Genomic DNA, 22,155 nt, shown 5'->3' with positions numbered 1-22,155 from the left:
TTTTTCAATATAATTTTAATCATCTCTCTCTATTGTGTGTCTGATCTAAACTCAGAGAAATTACTTCTAAATAATATCTTCTCTTTTCTTCAAAAAGGGAGAGAATTGAACAATAGCAGAGGAGGTAGAGAGGGAAGATGAGAGGGGAGGGGAGGGGGGGATAGTAGGGGATAGGAAAGGTAGCAGAATACAACAGTCACTAATATGCCATTATGTAAAAATGTGAGTATGTAACAGATGTGATTCTGCAATTTGTATTTGGGGTAAAAATGGGAGTTCAAAACCCAATTGAGTCAAATGTATGAAAGATGATATATCATGAGCTCTGTAATGTCTTGAACAATCAATAAAAAAAGAAAAAAAAACATATGTGACATATGTGATATCTTGGATTTCAGATTTTCATGAAGAAATACTTTTCATTTTTCCCAATAATGAGGACCTAGGTTTCCTTCTGTGCTATAAAGAGTCTCCTGACCATACATGAATTCTTTCAACAGAAGGCAGAGCCCAAGCCATGGACAGACTGCCATGATTTGAGTGTGATTTGAATGTGATCCCAGAGTTCCTGTGAAGGAAGCTTGGTCTTCAGTGGGGGAATATAAAGAGATAGTGGGACCTTTAAGGATGCTCTTAATCATTGGGCCTATGCCTTCAGAAGGGATTATTATAGTTCTCCTGGAACTCCATCTAGACTCTGGTCTACTGTTTTGGTTTCCTGTTTCATCATGTAATCTCTAACTCATTCACATTCCTATCATAATGTTATCCATACTTGCATGAAGTGATGCAGTCAGGAGCACCAATGCTAGATCTAGTGCAATACTATTTGGATTTCTAGTCTCTAAAACGGGGGGCCAAACAAACCTCTTTTGTTTATGAAGTACCATTCCTCAGGGATTTCATTATAGCAATGAAAAAAAATGACTAATATGGAGCCCTCTCTTCATGGATGGTGCATGGGGCCGCAGGAGTTTTATACACATCCTCTTGAAAAGATTAATTGGTTTTACAATGCTGCTCCCTGTGAAGGTAAGGAATATATTCTAAGAAGCGTTAAGAAAGAGCAAAAGGAACTTCAGCAGACCTGTCAGAGGTGCTATTCTTTTGGCATTGGTGTCATGTTTTAAACATTTCTGTTATTTACATTTAGAAAATTAAAACTCAATTTTTGGTAAGAATTTTCACCAGAAAACTCCATTTTCTGCTCTTACGCCACCACCTACCCCCAACTCCTCACTCTTTTGAGCTCTTTTGAAAGAATCTTATTCTAACTTCTTTTTCTTTTCTGAATCAGCGAAGTATCAACTGCAAAGACTTGTTACTTTCCAGGTCATAGTCCAAAATGATTTGGACTTTTGAAACTAACTTTATAGCCTCAAATAAATGTCTACATTTTCTTCTAAATTGTTAACAGCCTACTCACTACTCTATGAAATATTATGGTCAATGTGGAAAATACCTTTTATATTCCCCTTCCAATTCTTGGATCGTATCAAGGGGCACAGTTCTTGGAACTGCCCTAAGCGTGGTAATAGAGTTACACCACTGACTGAAACACATTATCTTTGCTTTTCTTCCTGTTGAAATTTTTCTCCAACCACTTCCTGTTATTGCCTTCTGGCTCAAAACACTCTCAATTTCAATATGTCTCTTTACTATGAATTATGCATAATGGAATCTGCCCCATAATAACATTACTTACGAGAATACTCTTGAATCTTCTAATGGTCCCAAAGTATTTGGTATCATTTTATCACATGTAGTTCTCCATAAAAAAACTGAAATAAAATACCGAAAAGGTAGACTGAATTTAAAAGTAAGAGCCATATCTTTTCATGACTGTGTGTTCACTGACCAGCTCTGTATCTATCTTCCACCTGGCAATGCAGGCTACACTAAATTCTTTTTACTGCGCTCTTTTTAAGGAAGGATAATAAAAACCTAAGAACAATGTTCACTTATCAATCTCACAGAGAGATGAAGCTAACAAGTACTGAGAGACCTATGGTGAATTAGATGCTAAGGAAAACAGTCCATCGGGGGTAAGGAATACTGCTGAAACTCTAATTGAATCAATAATTATGGGATAGAAATCAAAGCTAATTATCATAGCTCACAAAGAAAGCCAAAACCACCAAAAAGAGAAATGGAGAATTTTAGATTTCTTGGCATCCAAATGTTTCTAGCATGGGTTGTTAAAACCCATTTCTATTAAGCAAGCTTCTTTGGAGCAAACTCAGTTTCACTTTTTAGCACAGTCAAGGGTGTGGGTGGAGGGGTGGTGGTGGTGCAGGCCACAGTAAAAGCAGAAACTTGGTTACTGTTATGTGTCATTCTCAATCTAATTGAAAAGAGATTAGCACATCTATTCAGTCACTAGAGAACAGATGCAAGTACAGAAGGCAAACAGCACCGCAGGAAGGAATATCAAAGAGCTACAGCAACCACTGAATAGAAATGAGATCCTGCTCCACAGGCACTTAGCAAATTAATGCTAAAGGAAATTAAGTATTCTTTAATATATGTTTATTTAAAAGAATGTAAAAAGATTTTTCTTCTAAGGAATCTCTCCAAACAATTTATTATGATGAACGTGCTAGTTTCCTATTGCTGCTGTGACAAATTACTACAGCTTAAAACAACACAAATTTATAAAAATTGTGAAGATTCACAGTTCTGTAGGTCGGAGGTCTAAAATCAGTCTCCATGGGCTAACAGTCATGGTGTCAGCAGGGTTTGACATTTCTTTGTCCTTTTCAGCTCCTAGAGGCCACCTGCATTACCTGTCTTGTATGCTTCCCTCCTTATTCAAAGATCCTTACTCCAATTTTTATTATCTCACTCCATCTCCTTCCTCACTCTGACCTTCCTACCTCCGTCTTCTAAGCACCTTTATGATTTATAATACAAGGTCCACCTGGGTAATTCAGGCTATTCTTCCTTTCTCAAGATCCTTAACTTAATTTCACCTTCTATCTAAGTTGTTCTATACCCAAGTTCAGGAAATTAGGATGTGGGCATCTTTGTGAGAGACAGGGGCATGATGCAGATTTAGTGTTACGGAATTCATCTAAATGTTAGGAAGAATAAGAAAAGAAACAGCTTCCTAGTGATGACCAAAAATTATTTTTACAAAAACAGTATTATAGTTGGGAATTTTTTTTTCAAATGTCCCTGGCATTTGTTACAGTTTTGAACTAGTGAATAAGAAGTATAACACCCTAGAGAGATAATATGACTTCTTCGTGTCCAAGATCTAGATATGTTTATCAGGAAGAAAATTCTCTGATTCATAAATGGGCTATGAAGTTACAAACCGTTTCACTTTTACAATAGGTCATTGCTTTAGGAAAGATTCAGTTTTGTTTTAAATGCATTTCAGGATCTAAAAGCATAAATACAGCCAAGAGCAGGAGTGAAAGCATCAAATCTACAAAGGGCACAGGAAATCAGCTACGGCAACTGCAACGGGGCAGCATTATTGGAATATGGAGTCAGTGTGAGGCCCTTATAATCTCCACAGAGTGGAGAAATAATACCGGGGCGGTCAATGTGCTGCTAGAAAAAAGAATGCAAGAGAAGAAGTCAATGATTCCAAGAATTTGATATATCGAGAAACAAGAAACCAACCAACTGTGGCTAGCACTGTTTTTTTGTTTCTTCTTTTTTTTTTTTTTTTTTTTGTCATTCTGTAACAGAGGTAAAATCAGAAACTTGCGATTACACGCTGCTGGTGGCATTGTGACTGGAAAAGCTTCTCACTGTGAGAATTACTAAGTGCCTCTTCCCTGAGAATAAATGCGAACCAAGCAATAACCCAACATTTCAGACAGTATCATCTACTTTAGGGAGAAAGCAGGGGAAAAAATAAAAGTCAACTTTGATTAACAATGTGCTTAACACTAAGAAACGAAGACCCAAAACAAGTGGAACTTTTTCTAAAATATATTTTCAAGAATCCATTGGGAAAGTTGGAATGTAAAAATTAGATTACCACAGTGTGTGTGTGTGTGTGTGTGTGTGTGTGTGTGTGTGTGAAATTGTCTATAGTCTCAACCAAATAGTGCCAAATTAGCATACATTATGAGTGCCATGCATGCCCATTTTTTAAGGCTACTGATATTTCATTCTATAGAATTATAGCTCTGTGGAAAACCAAAGCAATTTTTCAATGCAGTAGTCTGTCCTTATCCACAGTTTTATGTTCCATGGTTTCAGTTTCACCTGAACAACCATAATCTGAAAATATCAAAAAATTCCAGAAATAAGATTTCACATTCACATAACTTGTATTATGTTATTGTAGTTGTTCTATTTTAACATTACTTATTTTTTAAATTTCTCACTATGACTCACTTATCAATTACACTTTATCATAAGTTGCATGTATAGGACAAAACCATATATAGAGAGAGTTTGGTCTATTTGTGGTTTCTATTAGATATCTTGGAACTCACCTTCCAAGGATAAGAGAGGGGGTACCCACTGTATGTGCATATGTATAACCTTGCCTATGATGTCTACGTAACCACTGGCAATGACCTTATAGGACTAAAACAAAGGAAGGGTTACAAGTAAGAGAGCAGGCTTTGGATTTAATTCTAGGATTGATTTCCAGTTTTGTCACTTATAACTCTCAAAACCCAGATTCCTCATTTCTGAAATATGGTTAAAACCACATTGTTTTGAGAACCCAATGCCATGAACATTGTGAAACTCTTACATAGTGATTTGGCAGGTGAAATATTTTTCTTAAAAAATAAAGAAGCAGACTAGCTCTTAACAGCAATAGTAATAAAAAATAAATAAGTCAATGGGCCACACGTTACCTTATAACTTTTGAACAAGAATTGTGTTGTCATTCAGTTCTCAAGTAAAAATAAATAAATAAATAAAGCAGGATTGATTTTTAAACTGTAAGTGGAAGATTTTTAAGATTTTATAACAAAATCTTATGACGTAGATTTGTTTTAAAAAACCAGCTCATAATTTTAAACATATTTAAACTTTCCCATTTTTCTTTTATCAGGATCATATTCATATAAGCAGTAAAAATGAGCATACGAAAATGTACTTGGTTTTCCTATGCATTGTAAATCTTATTTCCTATATGTGTTATAGGAGACGGTGTCATAAAATTTTATAGCTGGCAGAGTCTCGAATATCACTATTGGAATTTCCTCATTTAGATGAGATATGTAAGGACTGGAAATGCTAAGAATTTCTCTAGTATCCCAGATAATAAATAATTTAGAGTCAGGGTAACCCCTAACTGCCATTCCAAGAAGGCTGTTCCATACATGTGACAGATACAAGTTGACATCTGAAGACTTTATTTATTAATAAATTTTTGTGTACTTTGATGAAAACCTTCAAAGATTTGAATACTTCTTTGAGGAACATCAGCTGGAGTTTTTGTTGTTGTTGTTGTTGTTTTAATTAGTTACACATGACAGCAGAATGCATTTTGATTCACTGTACACAAATGGAGCACAACTTTCATTTCTCTGGTTGTACATGATGTAGAGTTGCACCATATGAGTTTATAGCAGTCAAAGTAGCTACTGTAGTGGGGATGTAGCTCAGCAATAGAGCACTTGCCTAGCATATTCAAGGTCCTGAGTTCACTTTCCAATACCACAGGAAAAAAAAGAAAAGAAAAAGAAAAAAGTATGTGACAAAGTTGCTATTGTTAGAATATGTACACTTGGAAATATACCAATTAGCATATTCTTTCCCCCAATGAGTTCATTTAAGAAGACTATGCTAAGAATTTAAATTCATAAACTACAGACCAAAAGTTTACATGTAGTCTGCAACTCAAACTTTGTTTTTATTTTACTGAAGTTTCTGGGTAAACAATCATGTGTAGAAGACAATAAATTTGCCGATATCATAATATTTCATAGGCTAAATAAAGTTTTTTGCTCTATTATTTCAAATTCACAAAAATAAAATTAATAATGAAGCTAGCATAACTACTTGATAGGAAGTAAATATATAATAGTTTTCAAAATTTCCTGACTTTTCACATATTTTTCCAAGTTTTCTACATTATGTTATAAAATTCTGGTAACATGTCCAGCTATGTGGGAAAAGTTAACAGTCTTTTTTTTTCTTGATACTTGATATTTATAATATTCCTAAAACAGACTTTTGTAAGAGAAATAGTTGCTGAGCCAGCCTTCCTTTAGGTTTCTTTTATGAGAAAGGAGACATTGCAACCATGTTCTATTATCCAATCTTCAAATTGATCTTCCACTTCAAAAGGCAAATTCCTAATTTTGTATTCCTTGATAGAAGAGGTATTTATTTTCAGACTCCGAAGACAACTACTAGGATATTTTTCGATCTTTGGGATGTAGGGCCAGGGGTGCTGGAGATCATGGCTTGCCAGGCAAGCGCTCTACCACTGGGTTATATCCCTATCCTACCCTATAAACACCATTATTTAGATCCATGACAGATTTTCCACTGGGCCCACTTCTGAATTGGAGCAAGGGATAGGAAATAAGTTTTATATATGGAATTTACATCACTTTACAACATATGAACCTAATCCAGAAAGTCTGAGTAAAATAAAGTATTTTTAAAAATTACATGTATTTCTCTATTCCCCCTTTCCAACAAATGTCCACCTTAGGCATCCCTTCTTCCATATTATTACCTCCACTTCTGGAATAATATGGTCCTCGAATGCACAAGAAGAGCTAGAGCTACAGTCACAGATAACACAGGTCACAGGAGCCTCAAGAGTCCCTGGGTGGAAAAAAAGGTAAGAAAAATTGGCCCAGGAGTATCATGAGAAACCTAGGCAGTCTTCTGAAAACGGGATGAAAGAGCAAGCCCCTGAACGGTTTCACTTCCCCAGGGCACCCAGCAAAGCCCAGCCCTGGCCTGTGGCCTGAGCCCTGGCTGCGTTTCCGGGGACCTGGGCCACAGCCGCGGCGGGTGGGCAGCGGGCAGGGGAGCGGCGCGAAGCGAGACCTGAGCTCGCCAAGAGTGGAGAGTCGGGCGTGCAGGCTGCGGGCTGCGATCCCCAGATCTCTGACTTCGTCCGCATCCATGCTGCCTGCAGCGTCCGGCCAGGAGGGGGGGAGCCGGGACCCGCCGGCCCCCGGCCTGGAGCCCCCAGGTGGGTGCTCTCGCGTTCGGAGGGGCTGGATGGGGGTGCGTCCGGGATGCCTTTGGGTACTTTGCAGCGACTAAGGGGCACCCTTAGACAATAACTGCCCTCGGGCCACTGAGAACGTTCCCCGTTCCTCCCGTTACCGGGCAGCCAGGAGGGGTTCTTGTGTCCTCTGGCTTCTCAGTTGGGGAGTCTGCACCCAGCAGGTGGGAGCGCGCTTCCTGTCCTGCCCTGCGGGCAACCACTGGCATCTGCAACTTCTGAGGAGCTGAAACTTTGCAGAGCGTCCTGGACAGTGTCCGGCAGTTTCTAAAATCTGATTGCAACATGTGCTAAAGCTCCATGCCATGCCATCTTAAAATTCTATGATCAGCAAAACCTCGCGTTTGTAGCATCGCCCTTTTACTTGGTACCTTACAAATTTCCAGCCAGGTAAATTGCTAAGATGCCCTGTGGCTTGGCTCTCAGGTTTTTGTACATAGAACTTCTACCACCACTGTGCGGGCTGCTAACTGGGTAAAAGACAGTCAATTTGGTTGATTATATAAATGGATTTACATTTTCAAATGGATGTTCAGCAATTGTATTTGTTTCTGAAATATTTTCTAATGCTTTTGCAAAAGTGTTCATTGATTATAAAAAGTGCTCAATATCGAAAGACTAAAAAAAAATGCACGAGGGTATTAATATTATTGGAGATGTTCAGAGTGAGAAATGCAGCCTCTGAATGAAATTCTGTTAATTTGTTGAGCAGGATTAAATTCCTTATCATTTACTCACATTTTTAAGTAATGTAACTTTGGCTTTAACTGCTTCTTCTTTTTGCTACTGTATATTTTAATACATTTGAAAGTTTGCTTTTCAATTAAAATGGAAAATATATTTGTGGCAATGAAAAAATGACACAAAAGGAATTAGAGCCCATGAAACCTGAAAATTTTAATATTTTAAACACTGGATATTGATGTTCTTGAGTATTGTGGTTAACATGAACTTCAGTAGAGCAAGCTTTGCTTAGCCTCTATAAATAAACGGACCACTCTTTTGAACCCTGAGTAGGTTACCTCTTTTGTAATTTCAGTTTAACAATTTGGTCAATTAGAAGATGGCACAATTTGTTCTAAATTGAGCAGTTTTTCTAGAAAAGGGCTTTCATTTCACCTGATACTCAAGTAACCCTTCTAGACACTTGCTATTTAGAATAGCTTGAGAACTTTTATATTCTACTGATTATTCTTCTTCCTTTTCCCCATCTCCTTTGTTCCTTCTCAATTGATATTTATCACTTGTTTCAGTTACTTCCTTATTTGGTTAGGGGGAATGACACTTTTCTTGTAATCAGTAGCCTTTTGACACTAACCAATACCTACCTTATTTAAATGTGCAGTCTTCTAAGACAACTAGTTCCTAATAATTCCCCCTCCCCTTTTAAGGGAGAGTTCTTCTGTGAGAACTCTTTCTCTCTTCTCAGTGTAGACTTAAGTCTCATGTGGCAACCAGGGGTCATTTAGTCCACTGACCTCATTTTAGAGAAAATAAAACTGAGACCCAGATAGAATTTTCCCACAAGGAGTAACAACTTAAAACTTTACCTTTTATCTCATCACAAGAGCAGTAATGAAAGTGTAAAGTGGGAAACATGGTTTCATGCCTTTGAAACCATATTTAGAGCAGTAAGTGGCTGACTCCTAGTGACCACATCTGTGTGAACTGCCATCAGAGAGCTCTATCAATTTGTACTGCAAAGATGCAACAGGCAATATTAAAACACACTAAAGGTGAGGTACAATGGATGAAAATTCTGATTAGAATGTATTTCCTGGCTTATGTTTAATTAGATACTGTCCACTAAAAAGAGAGACTCTTCCTCTGTTTCATTGCAAAACCAATGATTTTTTAAACATTAATTTTAGCTGCTATCTTTATGAGGTGTAGGAGTTAATGTATTATTAGTAAAGTGCAGATTATTCCCTACCCCAGTCTTTTTATATTTTTATTGCTATTATTTGATGCCTCAGATAAAAGGTAAATAAATGGTGACATTTTAAAAACAAAAAAGCATGGAGTAGAACTAATATATATTCGGTCTTACCATGTATTGGATGTTTATACCTAGCTTTTGAGGAATGTGGTTTGTCTAGGTCTCTCCTCTCTATCTTGAAGTCCTTGAAGATTTGAGCCTTTTTGTTTTTAACTCCAATCTTCTAAGATAGCCAAGATCATAGACTAGCCCTACTGAGGAAGTACTCCACTTACCCTCTGGTGGCTGGCAAAAATGTTCTTTCCTTTGGTTAGCCTAGAAGGTTCTGATTAGGTCACTTCTGCTGACATTTTAAAAATAGAGAGAGATTATAGAGTATTTGCACTATAAGATGGAACAGTTCAGAAATATAATTGCTAAAAATTTCAGGCTTAAACCTCAGCATATCTGGTGTTAACTTGAGTTAGCAGAGGGAATTTTACTGCATGGGTCTGAGCAGATATCGCAGTGATTTGGCCCCAGCTAATGGTGGGCTCCAGATGTGACCAGCCTGGCCCAAGTCCAGCTTCACTGCTTATCTGCTCTATGATCTTAGGTAAATAACTACATCTGTCACCATCCCTGTTGTTTATTAAAAAGCAAAAATCTGGGTGATCATATATTTGCAAGTTGTTTTAAGGATTAAAAGAGAAAATATAGGTGAAGTCCTTTTTCAGGGTGCCATCATAAAAAGTCATTGCTTCACACACATTATTATTTTAATTCTTAAGTCATTGGTCAATAGTGTCATACTACATATTAAAGGTAATGTTCTTACCAAGAAACTTCCTAATATTGGCCGAGACAACTTAATGAATGAAGCAATCAAGCTCCCACATCAAAGCAGTGTAGGGGGTGTGACTTCCTGTGTAAAGACACTGTCATATCCTTGGGGGAATGTGTACAGTTCTGAGAAGAGAAGAAAAGCAATCCTCAATGAGAAAAACTAATGACAGAGTGATACAATTAAATATTGGAGGATTTAAGCTTCTTCAATTAAAGAGCATTTTCAGGAAAGAATAAAACAGGAATTTAATAGGACAAAATGAGGTCAGGATCTATTTTCCCATGTCAAAGAGTATTAGTGTAACTCAATTTAGATAATATATAAATATTTGTGAAAAAAATAAATAATAATAAACAAAAATTATAGGATACTTCATAGTATGATATGAAGAACCTATTTTACCAAGATATTTACCACTGGATTAAAAAAATATATTGCACTCTAAAGTAAGGAGCATTATTCCTGTCAAATAGAAATCACGTTTTTAAAGATTTAATGGCTGTTAAAGCTGGCCTTGGTGGCACACACCTGTAATCCCAGTGACTTGGCAGGCTGACACAGGAGGCTTGCAAGTTCAAGAACAGACTCAGAAATTTAGCAAGACTATCAGAAATTTAATGAGATCCTGTCTCAGAATAAAAGAATAAAAGGAGCTGGGGATACATTTCAGTGGTAAAGTACCCCTGGGTTCAATTCCTATAATAATAATAATAATAATAGTAATAATAATAATGGCTTTTACCCAATGACTTATGTTACAGTTACTATTTTATTACCTTTTTTCACAATTTATAAAATATCTTACAGTGATTTTGGTGACAAATATGAAATAGGATTAGGAAGGGCAAGCATTTACAGAGGTTATTATTTAGAATTGCTATTATTTGCCTTATAATTCTGTCTCTATTAAATAGTAAGAATGGAATACAAGTTTTACTGCAGACATTGAGAGAGCCCAGGTGGTGAAAAATATCAGATATTGTGTGGAATTATTTCCCTCCTGGGTTTGTTTGTCACTTAGAGGAAAATAATGAGCTTTTTAGAAATTAACTTTGTCATTTCCAAGTTTTCTGCACTGGAGTAATTCAGAAAGATAGTTTCCCTTTGTAATCATTATAAGTAATTCTTCAGTGACTTGTAGTCATTTATAAAATTTTCTTTGTATCAATTTTATTAAAATAAGTTATGTTTTATTATGTAGTATGTCATATTTTCCTTTCTTTTAAGCTTCTCTGCCACTTCTCCATGTTAGCAATTTCCATCGCCTCATTTGTATATGTGCTGTAGATTATAAGAACATATCACAAAATAACAAGAACAGTTCCTGGCTTAAAATTCCTTTTACTTTATTCCTTCTCATTTTCCTCCATGTTTCCCTTCTCCCCTCTGTTTCTCCTCTTTCTTTTCTTCCTCCTGTTCCTCTTCCTCCTTCTCCACCAACTTCTTTTTCTTTTGATCTAACAGACCCTGAGAACAGAGGTCAAAATCAATATTCCCATTCCTTTTTAGCCATAGATTGTGTCTTTATTCAGAGGAACAAAATAGTTTGTCAAGGCCACTTGAAATTCTGACCTCCTTTTAATAGTGATTATTTATTGTGTTTTTACTTTATGTGAATGAACATCATGTTACCTTGATAAGGGTGAACATCAGAAGAGTAGTTCCTATTCAGTATAAAAAATTCATTTTTCTGGGGGCTCAGGTGATAGAGTGATAGCATAGCATGTGTGAAGCCCTGGGTTCAATCCTCAGCACAATATTAAAATAAAGGTATTGTGTCTAATTACAACCAAAAAATATATATTAAAAAAAGAAATACATTTTTCAGTATAATTATATGAAAATATTTAATAATTTATTGTGTTCTTTCACCTATGAAAGTTTTCAGACTGTTGAAGTTGAAACTTCTAAGTCACCATGTTTTTTTTTATGACACAATGAAGAAACACAAAGGTTTTAATTCTGCAAAATCACAGGAGTGACAACTATAAAATATGTCTTGTTAATGTCTGAAGAATCTCCAAGTTTTATTCATTTTATTTGGACTTAAATACAGTTTATAATCTTAGGAGATAAATGCATTATTAGGTAACTATGGAAAAAGTGAGGTAAAATTAAGGCAAACATTTACTTTGGTTTTAATTTAATGAGATATTTCCTTAATTCTCTTACCGTTTTTCAATACATGCTTAGAACTTTTATATTCTGGGCATTTATCTGTAACTTAGAAATTGTTCCTTTACCACGTCCTGTCATTCCACACCCATAAAGAATGTTAAATCATTCAGATTCCCAGAAATCGACTTGGAGGCCAAGAATAGATGCTTGATTCAGAGACAACCAGCCCACTGACTGCTTTATGGCCAATGATGTGTAGTTGTTCTTCTGTAGATTCCTTGGCCTCAATGAAGCTCATCTTTCTTTTAAAAGAAGAGGGTAAGGGAATATCAAAGGACACAAGGAAATTTAGTGGTGATAAATATTTATTAGCCTCATTATGGTGATGGCTTCACAGACATACATCTGTCAACGCTTAGCAAATTGTACGCTTTCAATATTTGCTAGTGATTATATGTCATTTTTACTGCAATAAAGGTGCATATTTTAAAAAGACGACGAAGAAAAGGGTAATAAGATTGTTGTTGGTAAAAGATCAACATTTGATCTGACAGCCAGTTGCCTTATATGAAAGGTGGTTATAATTAGAAGCTGTGATGGAAGGATTGAGGAGGTCTGAAAGAAGGAGAGAATAGGGAATTTTTGATGTTCTTATGCCAGACTATGTATGACCCAGATGCACTTGGGTTTTTTTTTTGGCCATGAAACTACCTTCAATTGTAGGAAGGGGTGGGAGGAGTATTAGAGCTAGAATACCTTTATTTATCAAAAACGGACAATTCTCTTCCCACTGGTGTCTTCTTTTTAGAAAGTTGTTGTCTTTGATAAAATGATGTCCTCCATGTATCTTCCACTAAAAATTAAGCAATCTGAAAATTAAGTTTTTTTCCTTTAGTGCACTAAGGATACAGTGTAAGTCAGTCCAGTGATTCTCCAGCTAAGAATATTTGGAGTTTCCTGGCTTTATTACTGGAGTTTGAAGAAAGTCCATACAGTTATTTTTAAGCCTTGAAACTTAAGTGCCTAGAGTTGACAAGGTATACATCCATGTAAAGGTTGATATTGTGAGTCACCAGATGCTTAGAGTTCTGAATTGTGCAGTTATAAAGTTATAACAATAGTATAACATTTTCCATTTTTAACAGGCTGGTTTTGTTTGTTTGAAAAATGTATTATGTCCTGATGGCAAATTTTTAAAGTCTGTTTAAATTTCAGTATATGGAGTGAATGAATGGTTGGGACATTTATCATAGCAAAAGAAGAAGAGGAGATATAAATGTAACATAATTTTCTAGAAATTATCTCATTCCTCTTGGCATGTGAAGAAAAATGGCATCACTGAAAGGCCATTATGAAGACTTTACATACAATGCCAGTGGGTTAATATCAGTCTGAAGTGATTTAAGTATTTTACTTCAGAGATTTAGACCTTTACCAGCAATTTTTTTTCTGTAATAGAAAGTATAGTATCCTTATTAAGTAACAATATTTTAATAAAGGGATTTGTGATCACCTTAGAAAACAAATCAGAATTCAGTTTGATTTTTGCTAAACTGTAGAGATATAAATAAATTAATAAGTTCAGGTATGACCATTGAAGGGGGTAAAGAAATGAGGCTCAGAGTGACAAAACTGACGTTATAATATGACAAATTTAAACTCACAGTGTTACAACGATGAGGGGAATATTTGCAGAAAAAAGCTAAATTGCATAGACCTGTGTTGAAAGTTTCCTCTGTATAATGGGTAGATCTTGAGTTTTAAGCAGAGGGAGGCCTTGATTAGCTTTTTGTTCTTAGAAGAGCACATCAGCTACTATTATCATAATGAAGAGTGCTGCAGTGGAAGATGGTAATCAATTAGAAGTTTACTGACCAAAGAGAGCAAGAAGTGGATGACTTATTAAAACCTATTACCTACATAACTTTTGTGACACAGTAGATCTGAGACCTGGGGAGGAAAGAGATGGGAAGAGGAACTATTATGCTTATGGCACAGAAAAGCAGAAGGATGGTGCAGTTGTCATTCATTCCAGTGGAAAGGACTGACAGATCAGGAAGGAACTGGGAGGTCATGAAAAAAGATCAAGATTTCAATTTCAGAAGTTACATTTGAGGAGCCTGAGAAGTATTTCGGTTGAGATGTCAAGTAAGGGGTTTGATGTGAGGGCTTGGGCTATCAGAAAGGCAATTTAGGCTATAGATACAACATTGGGGGAAATATAGCATTTGAAACTGCAACTGAATAATTCAGAGAGAATTTACAGTAGAAAGAAAAGATGACTCAGGATAGAGACCTGCAGAAAATAAACTTTAATTTTTTAATTTTTATTTATTTATTATATGGGGTTCTTAACCTCTGAGCCAGGTCCCCAGACCTCTTTTTTTTCCCCTCCTTTGGTATCAGGGATTGAACTCAGGGGCACTGGACCACTGAGTCACATCCCCAGCCCTATTTTGTATTTTACTTAGAGACAGGGTCTCACTGAGTTGCTTAGTGCCTTATGGTTGCCGAGGCTGGCTTTGAACTCATGATTCTCCTGACTCAGCCTTCTGAATAGCTGGGATTACAGGTGTGTGCCACTGCACCTGGCCTCAGATCTTTTTATATCTTATTTAGAGACAGAGTCTAGCAAAGTTGCTTAGGGTCTGGCTAAATTGCTGAGGCTGGCTTTGAACTCCAGATTCCCATGCCTCAGCCTCTCCAGCTACTGGGATAACAGTCATGTACCACTGTGCCTGGGGAGTAAGCATTTAAGTGTTAGTTTCACGGTATGACTAATACAGGTTAAAATGAAGGAAAACACCAGTATGAGAGCAAGAATTCAGAAATAGATGTTTCAGGAAGGTAAACGTTGTAAACTGGGCAGAAGAAGGTCAAGCAAATTGAGGACTGAAGCTTTGTCAGTAGATTTGGCATCCTGAAATTTGGAGATGACCTTAGGGAGAGAAGTAAGTAGCTCTGCAGAGGGGATTAGCCAGATGAGAATAAAACAAAGAGTCAAGATAGAGGAGGACGTGTACATGCTGTAGACACATTTGGTCACGTAGCTGTCACAGAAGCAGATGGAGGAAAACTGGCTTTGACAAATTTTTTTCATTTTTATTTTCAACATCAGTAGTACTACTGTAATTTAATTGTACTCAAAAGTTTATGAGATCATAGGAAAGGGGATTTTTTTCCCCTTATGAAAACTTTCAGAGAAGACTTCCATAAACTCCATTAAGAATCCATTTTATGTGTGTTTTTTTCTGGTGTGTTAACATATTTCTATTGCATTTTTCTCTCTCCTCTTCTATTTTTTTCTTCTATGTTCCTGGAACTCTTCTTCTTCCTTTTCTCTTCTCTCTCTCTCTCTCTTAAACAGGGGGAGAGGTATGGATCTTAATGAAAACTAAATAACTGATATTTCTTTTGTGAAAATATTGAATTGTCACCGTGTAAAATTATTACTTAGCTTTACATGCTATAGATCCTCCCTTCTTTTTTATCAAGTTGGAATCCGTGTATCTTTACAATCCCACCCCTACATATACTTTGACTCCCTGATCTATCTCTTTTTCCATCATAATCACTTAATTACAACTCCAATCATGCTCACCATGTCTGTAAATCGCAGCGGCTTGGGAGGCAAAGAAAGGAGAATCTCCAATTCAAAGCCATCCTCATCTATAGGGAGGCACTAAACAACTCAGTGAGACCCTGTCTGTAAGTAAAATACAAAATAGGGCTGGGGATGTGGCTCAGTGGTCGAGTGCCCCTGAGTTCAATCCCTTGTAGCCTCTCTCACCAAAAAAAAAAAAAAAAAAAAAAAAAAACTCCAACCATAAATAAATCTATACAACTGTCTGAATACAAGAGACTGAGTATTGCCAAATAAAACTACATTCAAGTAGGTTATATTACAAATTTAGGCAATTGTTATTACATAGTAATTGTTTAAATAAAAATTTAACAATAAAGGATTGTGAGCTCAAATCATATTCCATATTAAGGATGTAGAAAGCAGACATTTCCTATGATTATACATGTTTTCTATCTGCTGATGGGCAAAACCTCTAAACAAAAAATAGAATGCAAAATCTCCCAATAATATATACAGTGATAGCATGTTGAAATATTATCCTATTAACTTTGTTGGATTATAATACATAAGCATAATTAAATTGATTTTAAATAGGTTAGTGTTGCAGTATGGTTGCTAGAAATGTAAAATTACACATTTTGTTTGCATTTATTATTTGAATTATATTTCTGTTAGATATCTATATATTTAATATATAGATATTTCAGAAAAATATTCTAGTGAAATAGATTAGAAATTTTCTCCTCTCTAATGATGCATTATTGAATATATATTATCAGATTATTCTCATAAAAATGCTAGCAAAATTAACAATTACTCCAGCAGTTTAGAAAAAACTACTGGTCCATTCATAATTCCAATCAGGGTTGGCCAAAGGGGGATAGAAAATATAGTGGAATGAGATGGACATCATTACCCTAGTACATGTATGATTGCACAAATGGTATGACTCTACTATCTGTACAACCAGAGAAACAAAAAATTACGCTCCATGTGTGTTCAATGAATTGAAGAGTATTCTCCTATCACATATAACCGATTAGATTAAATAAATGAATAAATTAAAAAATTCCAATCAGGTATTTTCAAATGATGTTTCACTATTATTTTAATTAGTATTTTCCTCATGAAACTGAGTATTGTTATGTTTTTTTGTTATTTGGTTTGATCTTTTGTGAATTATATATTCATATCATTTAATCATATTTAAATTATGATTTTGTCCTAAACATTTGTAAGATAACATGTTGAATAATTACATTATCTTATGTACTATAAATATTTTTCTTAATTTATCATAAATGACTTTGATTGTCATATTTCTTGCTATTGAACATTTTTAAACACTCATTGTGTTAAATATGCTTATTCTTTTTTTTTCATAGTTTCTATTTCTTGTCTTTACTAAAGGAGTTTGTAACCCCTGTGTTACACATGTAGTTTTCTTCCTTGAGATTTTAATTTTTTTAGTTAAATAGCTAATGTGCCTAGAATTTCTTATGTACATAGCATGAAACAGGAATCCAACTTAATTTTTTTTAAATAAAGGAAGTTAGTTAAAAAATCAGCATTTATTAAGTGAACCACATTCTTCCCAATGATTTAAAATACTACCTTTGATATGCAGGAATGTTTAATATATCCTGGATTTTCTATTCTTTTGATGTTTTCCTAGGGTATTTGCTTATTCCTAAGCCAGCCAGTATCTGCTAAGGGAAGTTCTTTCAAGCAGTCTTTCATAATTGTCTTGGCTACCATTTATTCCTCTATTCTTCCACTTATGTACAAAAGATTATTTTATCTGATCCCTCCAATGAAACAATTGAGATGTATAACGCATGCTTTAGAGACATTTAATAGAAAGCAGTGATTGATTTTAAGCAGAAATAAATTTAATATATAGAATTAGGTTTTTATATGGTTGATGTAAAGGATTTGGGAACAATCTCTTTGCTGGGCTACCCAGGAACTATTTTGCTAACTAACCCACTAGGGGATCTAATTAAATCACCAACAGGAAGCAAGGGAACCAACAGTTGACACCAGGAACATAGTGGTGTCAAGTCCCCAGGAATGTCTGGCTCCTCAGCTGCTCCTATTGTACAAAAAAAAAAAAAAAAGAAAGAAAGAAGATGTATTTTATTTCATTGCATATGTTTATTTTAATTTGGGGAGAATTAATTTTGATATGCCAGTAAATCTTATATTGAATTAATTTGGGCAGAAAATTATGTCTATAAAAGGTGATAAGTCTCAGAAGAAATAATATAGTAACTTGGTTTATTTAAATCAAATGAGAGTTGGTGACTTTCCACTTACTCATGTTGCAATCACACGAAGGTTGAACTTTTCCAATGTGGTTCTGTGAACAAATGTAACAAGATATTGCTTTCTATATTTAAAATGTCTTTTTAATGTTATAGTTTATCCAAAAATTCATCCCATTTTATCATTCACTGGAAATTTTCTCTGTTTTGAAACCATGAGAGGGAAAATACCTAATTTTTATTAGTTAATATAAATTGTATAAGGCACTAAAAAAAAATCTGGTGCCTTTTTTGGAGGAATCTTAAAAACGTATCTTTGGATAGGTATATAGAATTGCAGTGTCAATTATTTCAAGATTATCCTTTGTATTCCAGACTAGTCAAATTAATCTCCTAGTTTCCCCCTGCCTTACTATGGTTTTTTTTTTTTAAGATAACTAACTTAATTTTAAAAGGTATCTAAAGCCCCAACTTGTATTCACATTTGTGGGCTAGTTATACTGATATCTAGATTCTTATATGGGATCTGTGACTTGTATGACTTTGAGAAAATTACTTACCTGTTCTAAAATTTGACTTATTTATATCTGAAATGGTTACCACATACTTTATAGGTCCATTGTTGATACAATGTAATCATGTATGTAAATTGTCTGGAGAACACATAGCAGGTACTTAGAAACAGTAAATATTACTACCTTAACCGTGAGGTGGTATTCAACTCTCCTGTTTATTAGAAGAACTGTGTTTACATAGCTCATTATTTGCACTTCTGTGTCATGTATATGTAAATATTTGGACTGAGATCTTCACATAAATATTCTTTCATATTCTCCTGATTAATTTTCTCATCACTATGTGGAACACCATAATTTTTCAAACATATGTATCTTGGCTACAAATTGAACCTATGATCTGCTATAAAAACAAATTATAAGGTATTATATGTGAAATTATGAATTGCCTTCAGGGAAAATAGTTAATGTTTAAAGAAAGTTTCTCATTTTGATAATATAATTCGGTTTAAAAATAATTTTTAAATAAGACTGTGGATTTTTTCCATTTCTTTATTTTTGAAGGCAATACAATCCATAGCTGTATCATATTTTCCCCCCTATAACAAAACAAATGACATCACATACAAAGGGACTGGACACTAGTAGAGTTGACTCAGAGTCTCTTAGTGAACTTTGTGACAAAGGCATTTCTAATATCATCATACAGGTTAAAGTAATATTTGATAAAGTTGAACAGGTAAAGCTCTGCTGATATATTCAAAACTGTTTAAATGATGCCTGAATTTATACTAGGGTATAAATCTATAGGGCATAAAATACCCCACCTAGAACTTTGAAGGCCAACAGAATAGTATGGTTCCCTCCAGGAACTTTCTAGTTTTAAGTAACATGTGCAATTAGGAAGAATTCTAATTATGAAAAGAAAAAAGGAACAGCTTTTCTATGTCTTTTATGAGGACCAGTCTACAGAGAAGTTACCAATTAAAATATATTGTTTTTCTACTTTTCCTTGGAGAATATAGAAGTCATTAAAATGTTTGTTGTGTTTATTTGTAGTATTTTATTACCTTATGATCCTCAGAATCTAATCTGGTGCATAAAATAGATGCCAGTAAATGGTTGAAGTTGAAGAATATCATCCTGAGAGAAATAAGCCAATTCCACAAAACCAAAGGCTGAATGTTTTCTCTAATATCCAGATGCTAATTCACAATTATTGGTGGGGCGGTGCACTAGGGAAGAATAGTGTTACCTTAGATTAGGTAGGGGTAGGAGATGGGAGGGAAAGAGAGGGGATGTGGGGATAGGAAATATAGTAAAATGAACACACATTATTATTGTATGTATATATGTGACTGCATGACCAATACGATTCTACAACATATATACTCAGAAAAATGAGAAATTATATCCCATCTATATATGATATATCAAAGTACACAAATGCATTCTACTGTAATGTACAACTAATTAAAACAAACAAAAAATAGATGCATCCCTTAGTAGTTGTAGTACTTTTGATAACTTTGTTACCAGATCTCTCTATACCTTGTGTGTTTTCATCAGCAAAAAGATCCAGTAAAATGTGCAACAGATTTGGGGCTTTGTAATTGCTGTTGCCAGGTGAGTAGGTGAGTCTCCATGTGAGACAAGGGAGACCCCTGCTTTTCTTACCTTATGGTCAATATCCAAAGAACTTGAACTTGTGCTTCTGGGAGGGCTTTATTTCTTTAGTACTCTGTTCTCCAAACTGTATTATGTGGCATACCTGTTCCTTAGAAAAAGTTTTCTGTGGTGTAATAAGTTTTTGAATAGGCATATTAGGATATTCAGGTGATCTAAAAAATTCTGCAACTAACCATGCATCAGCAATTTCCTCTAACACATTGTTTCACAGCACACTTAATCATGGATGCATTGTTCCTTCAACACTGGCAGAGAAATAATTTCTTTTTCACTGAATGGTCATCCCTATTAAATGATAGTCGGTTCTTTGGAGGATGGTTCTTTTAGTCAAAGATTGGTAGCACCCCTTTTAGCTGTGCTTTCCTTAGTGCTGTGCATAAAATAATATAAATAAATAAAGTGCTGGTCTGTTCTTGATGGCCCTGTTTTGATTGGGTGAGACAGAAGGAAGTAAGAATAGAAACTGGAGGGGTGATAGAGTATGGGAAATGTCATTGTTAGGCTGAATAGGCTGCATGCCCTAGTCTCTAGTTCATTTCTGATTGTTTCCAACTCTTTAGGTACGATGACTGTGGGGTGGCCTAAAGAAGACATGAGGAAAATCCCAAGGTCACTACCTATTAAAGAAATAACATGTGTGAAATGCAACTAGTAAAGCGTGTGTGTGATGAATTCTAAGTATAAGAATATTTGGGGTGTGTATGTTTATGTGGTTGATATTTAAGTAGCATATGCATCTGAACTGATCAAATGACTTTGTAGGAGTTTTTCTATTAGACTATGTGAACCTGCTGGTATGTCAACAATCACATAAGTTATGTGACATTTTATTGTTTAATTATTGATATTTTATTCATTAGAACATTCCAAAATTTAGGATAATTTGACTAGAGTGACTGTTAGAAATGTTTGTCAGTAAAACACATACATGAAACAAACAAATGGACTGTTAAGAGTCTGTTAAGACTGTTAAACAAATTTTCGTTGGAATATTTTTCTACTGAAAACAATAACAAATATATAAATGCAAGTAACTTAGACAGTAAGTTTTACATTTTGTAGGGTGAATAGTTTAACATGTAGAAACAACCTTAATATGACAATGTCTCTTATTATGCAAATAGATTGGATGCTCTTAAATGGAAGGGTTAAACCCTGACATCAATTCAATAGAGAAAAGTACATTGATAGATACTGGCTGATGAGCTACCACAGAGTGACATTAGGGTAGCTAATCATGTTTATGAAACTGGATAGTTACAGCCATTTCCGAATGTCTCACTTCTGGAGTAGGTTGAATGCTGCGTTTCTGGACATACAAAGTTCTTATGTCTACTTTTGGATTAAAATCCTAGTTTTGCTAGTCTTTTTTAATGTGTTTAGATGGCAGAAAAGCTCATTTTGATTATGAAAAAAAACCTTAAGAACTCATGGAGTCTTTTCCACAAAGATAAGTTAAAAGCATTTATTGATATTAACTTTTAATCAGATAACAAAGAAGTCTGTTGTTTTTACTAGGATATCTACAAACTTTTAATATAAATTAGAATGTGTACCAAGTTGGGACATCTTCCAGGGTAAATAAAGATGAAAATGATGATTAGAGTCTAAAAGCAAATTAAACTAAAAACCTCTATGTGTATCTAAAAGATTAATATATTTTTGTTTTTTCTAGGATAAAACATGAAATAATTGAAATATGTAATGACAAAAAGCATAAGTAATAGAGGTTTTTTGTTTTTGGTTTTAATTTTTCTATGCTTCTATTCCATAGTTTTATTTATTCACTTTGTAGCTTAAATATATTTGATATTTATGTATTTTCTACATAATTTGTGTGGCTTTTTGGTAAAGTGTCATTCAAAAATGCAAAATTCATAATGATTCATTCAATTGAAGAATAGGTCATCTTCTGTATGAAAGTATGACAAAAGAAAGACTGAATATGTTTTAATAGTATGGAAATAAATTTTTGTGACTCTCGATTCAAAATCAGTTAAACACAAAATCAAATTTTGACTCTGTCACCAACTGACCTTAA

The 22,155-nt window shown here is 34.8% G+C and overlaps 1 protein-coding gene across 1 annotated transcript in view; it reads left to right on the top strand.

Moving 5' to 3' along the window:
• Positions 1-6,822: 6,822 nt before the first annotated feature.
• Positions 6,823-22,155, top strand: part of Bank1 (B cell scaffold protein with ankyrin repeats 1) — a 286,896-nt gene continuing 271,563 nt past the window's right edge. The window contains exon 1 of the mRNA XM_078021872.1: positions 6,823-7,138. Coding sequence (XP_077877998.1) covers positions 7,069-7,138 — 70 coding nt within the window. The 5' untranslated portion in view covers positions 6,823-7,068. The remainder of the gene's footprint in view (positions 7,139-22,155) is intronic.

Source organism: Ictidomys tridecemlineatus, chromosome 9, assembly GCF_052094955.1.
Source record: "Ictidomys tridecemlineatus isolate mIctTri1 chromosome 9, mIctTri1.hap1, whole genome shotgun sequence".
Classification (NCBI taxonomy): domain Eukaryota; kingdom Metazoa; phylum Chordata; class Mammalia; order Rodentia; family Sciuridae; genus Ictidomys; species Ictidomys tridecemlineatus.
The sequence above is the reverse complement of the archived record's forward strand: the minus strand, read 5'-3'. Positions and strand labels throughout refer to the sequence as shown.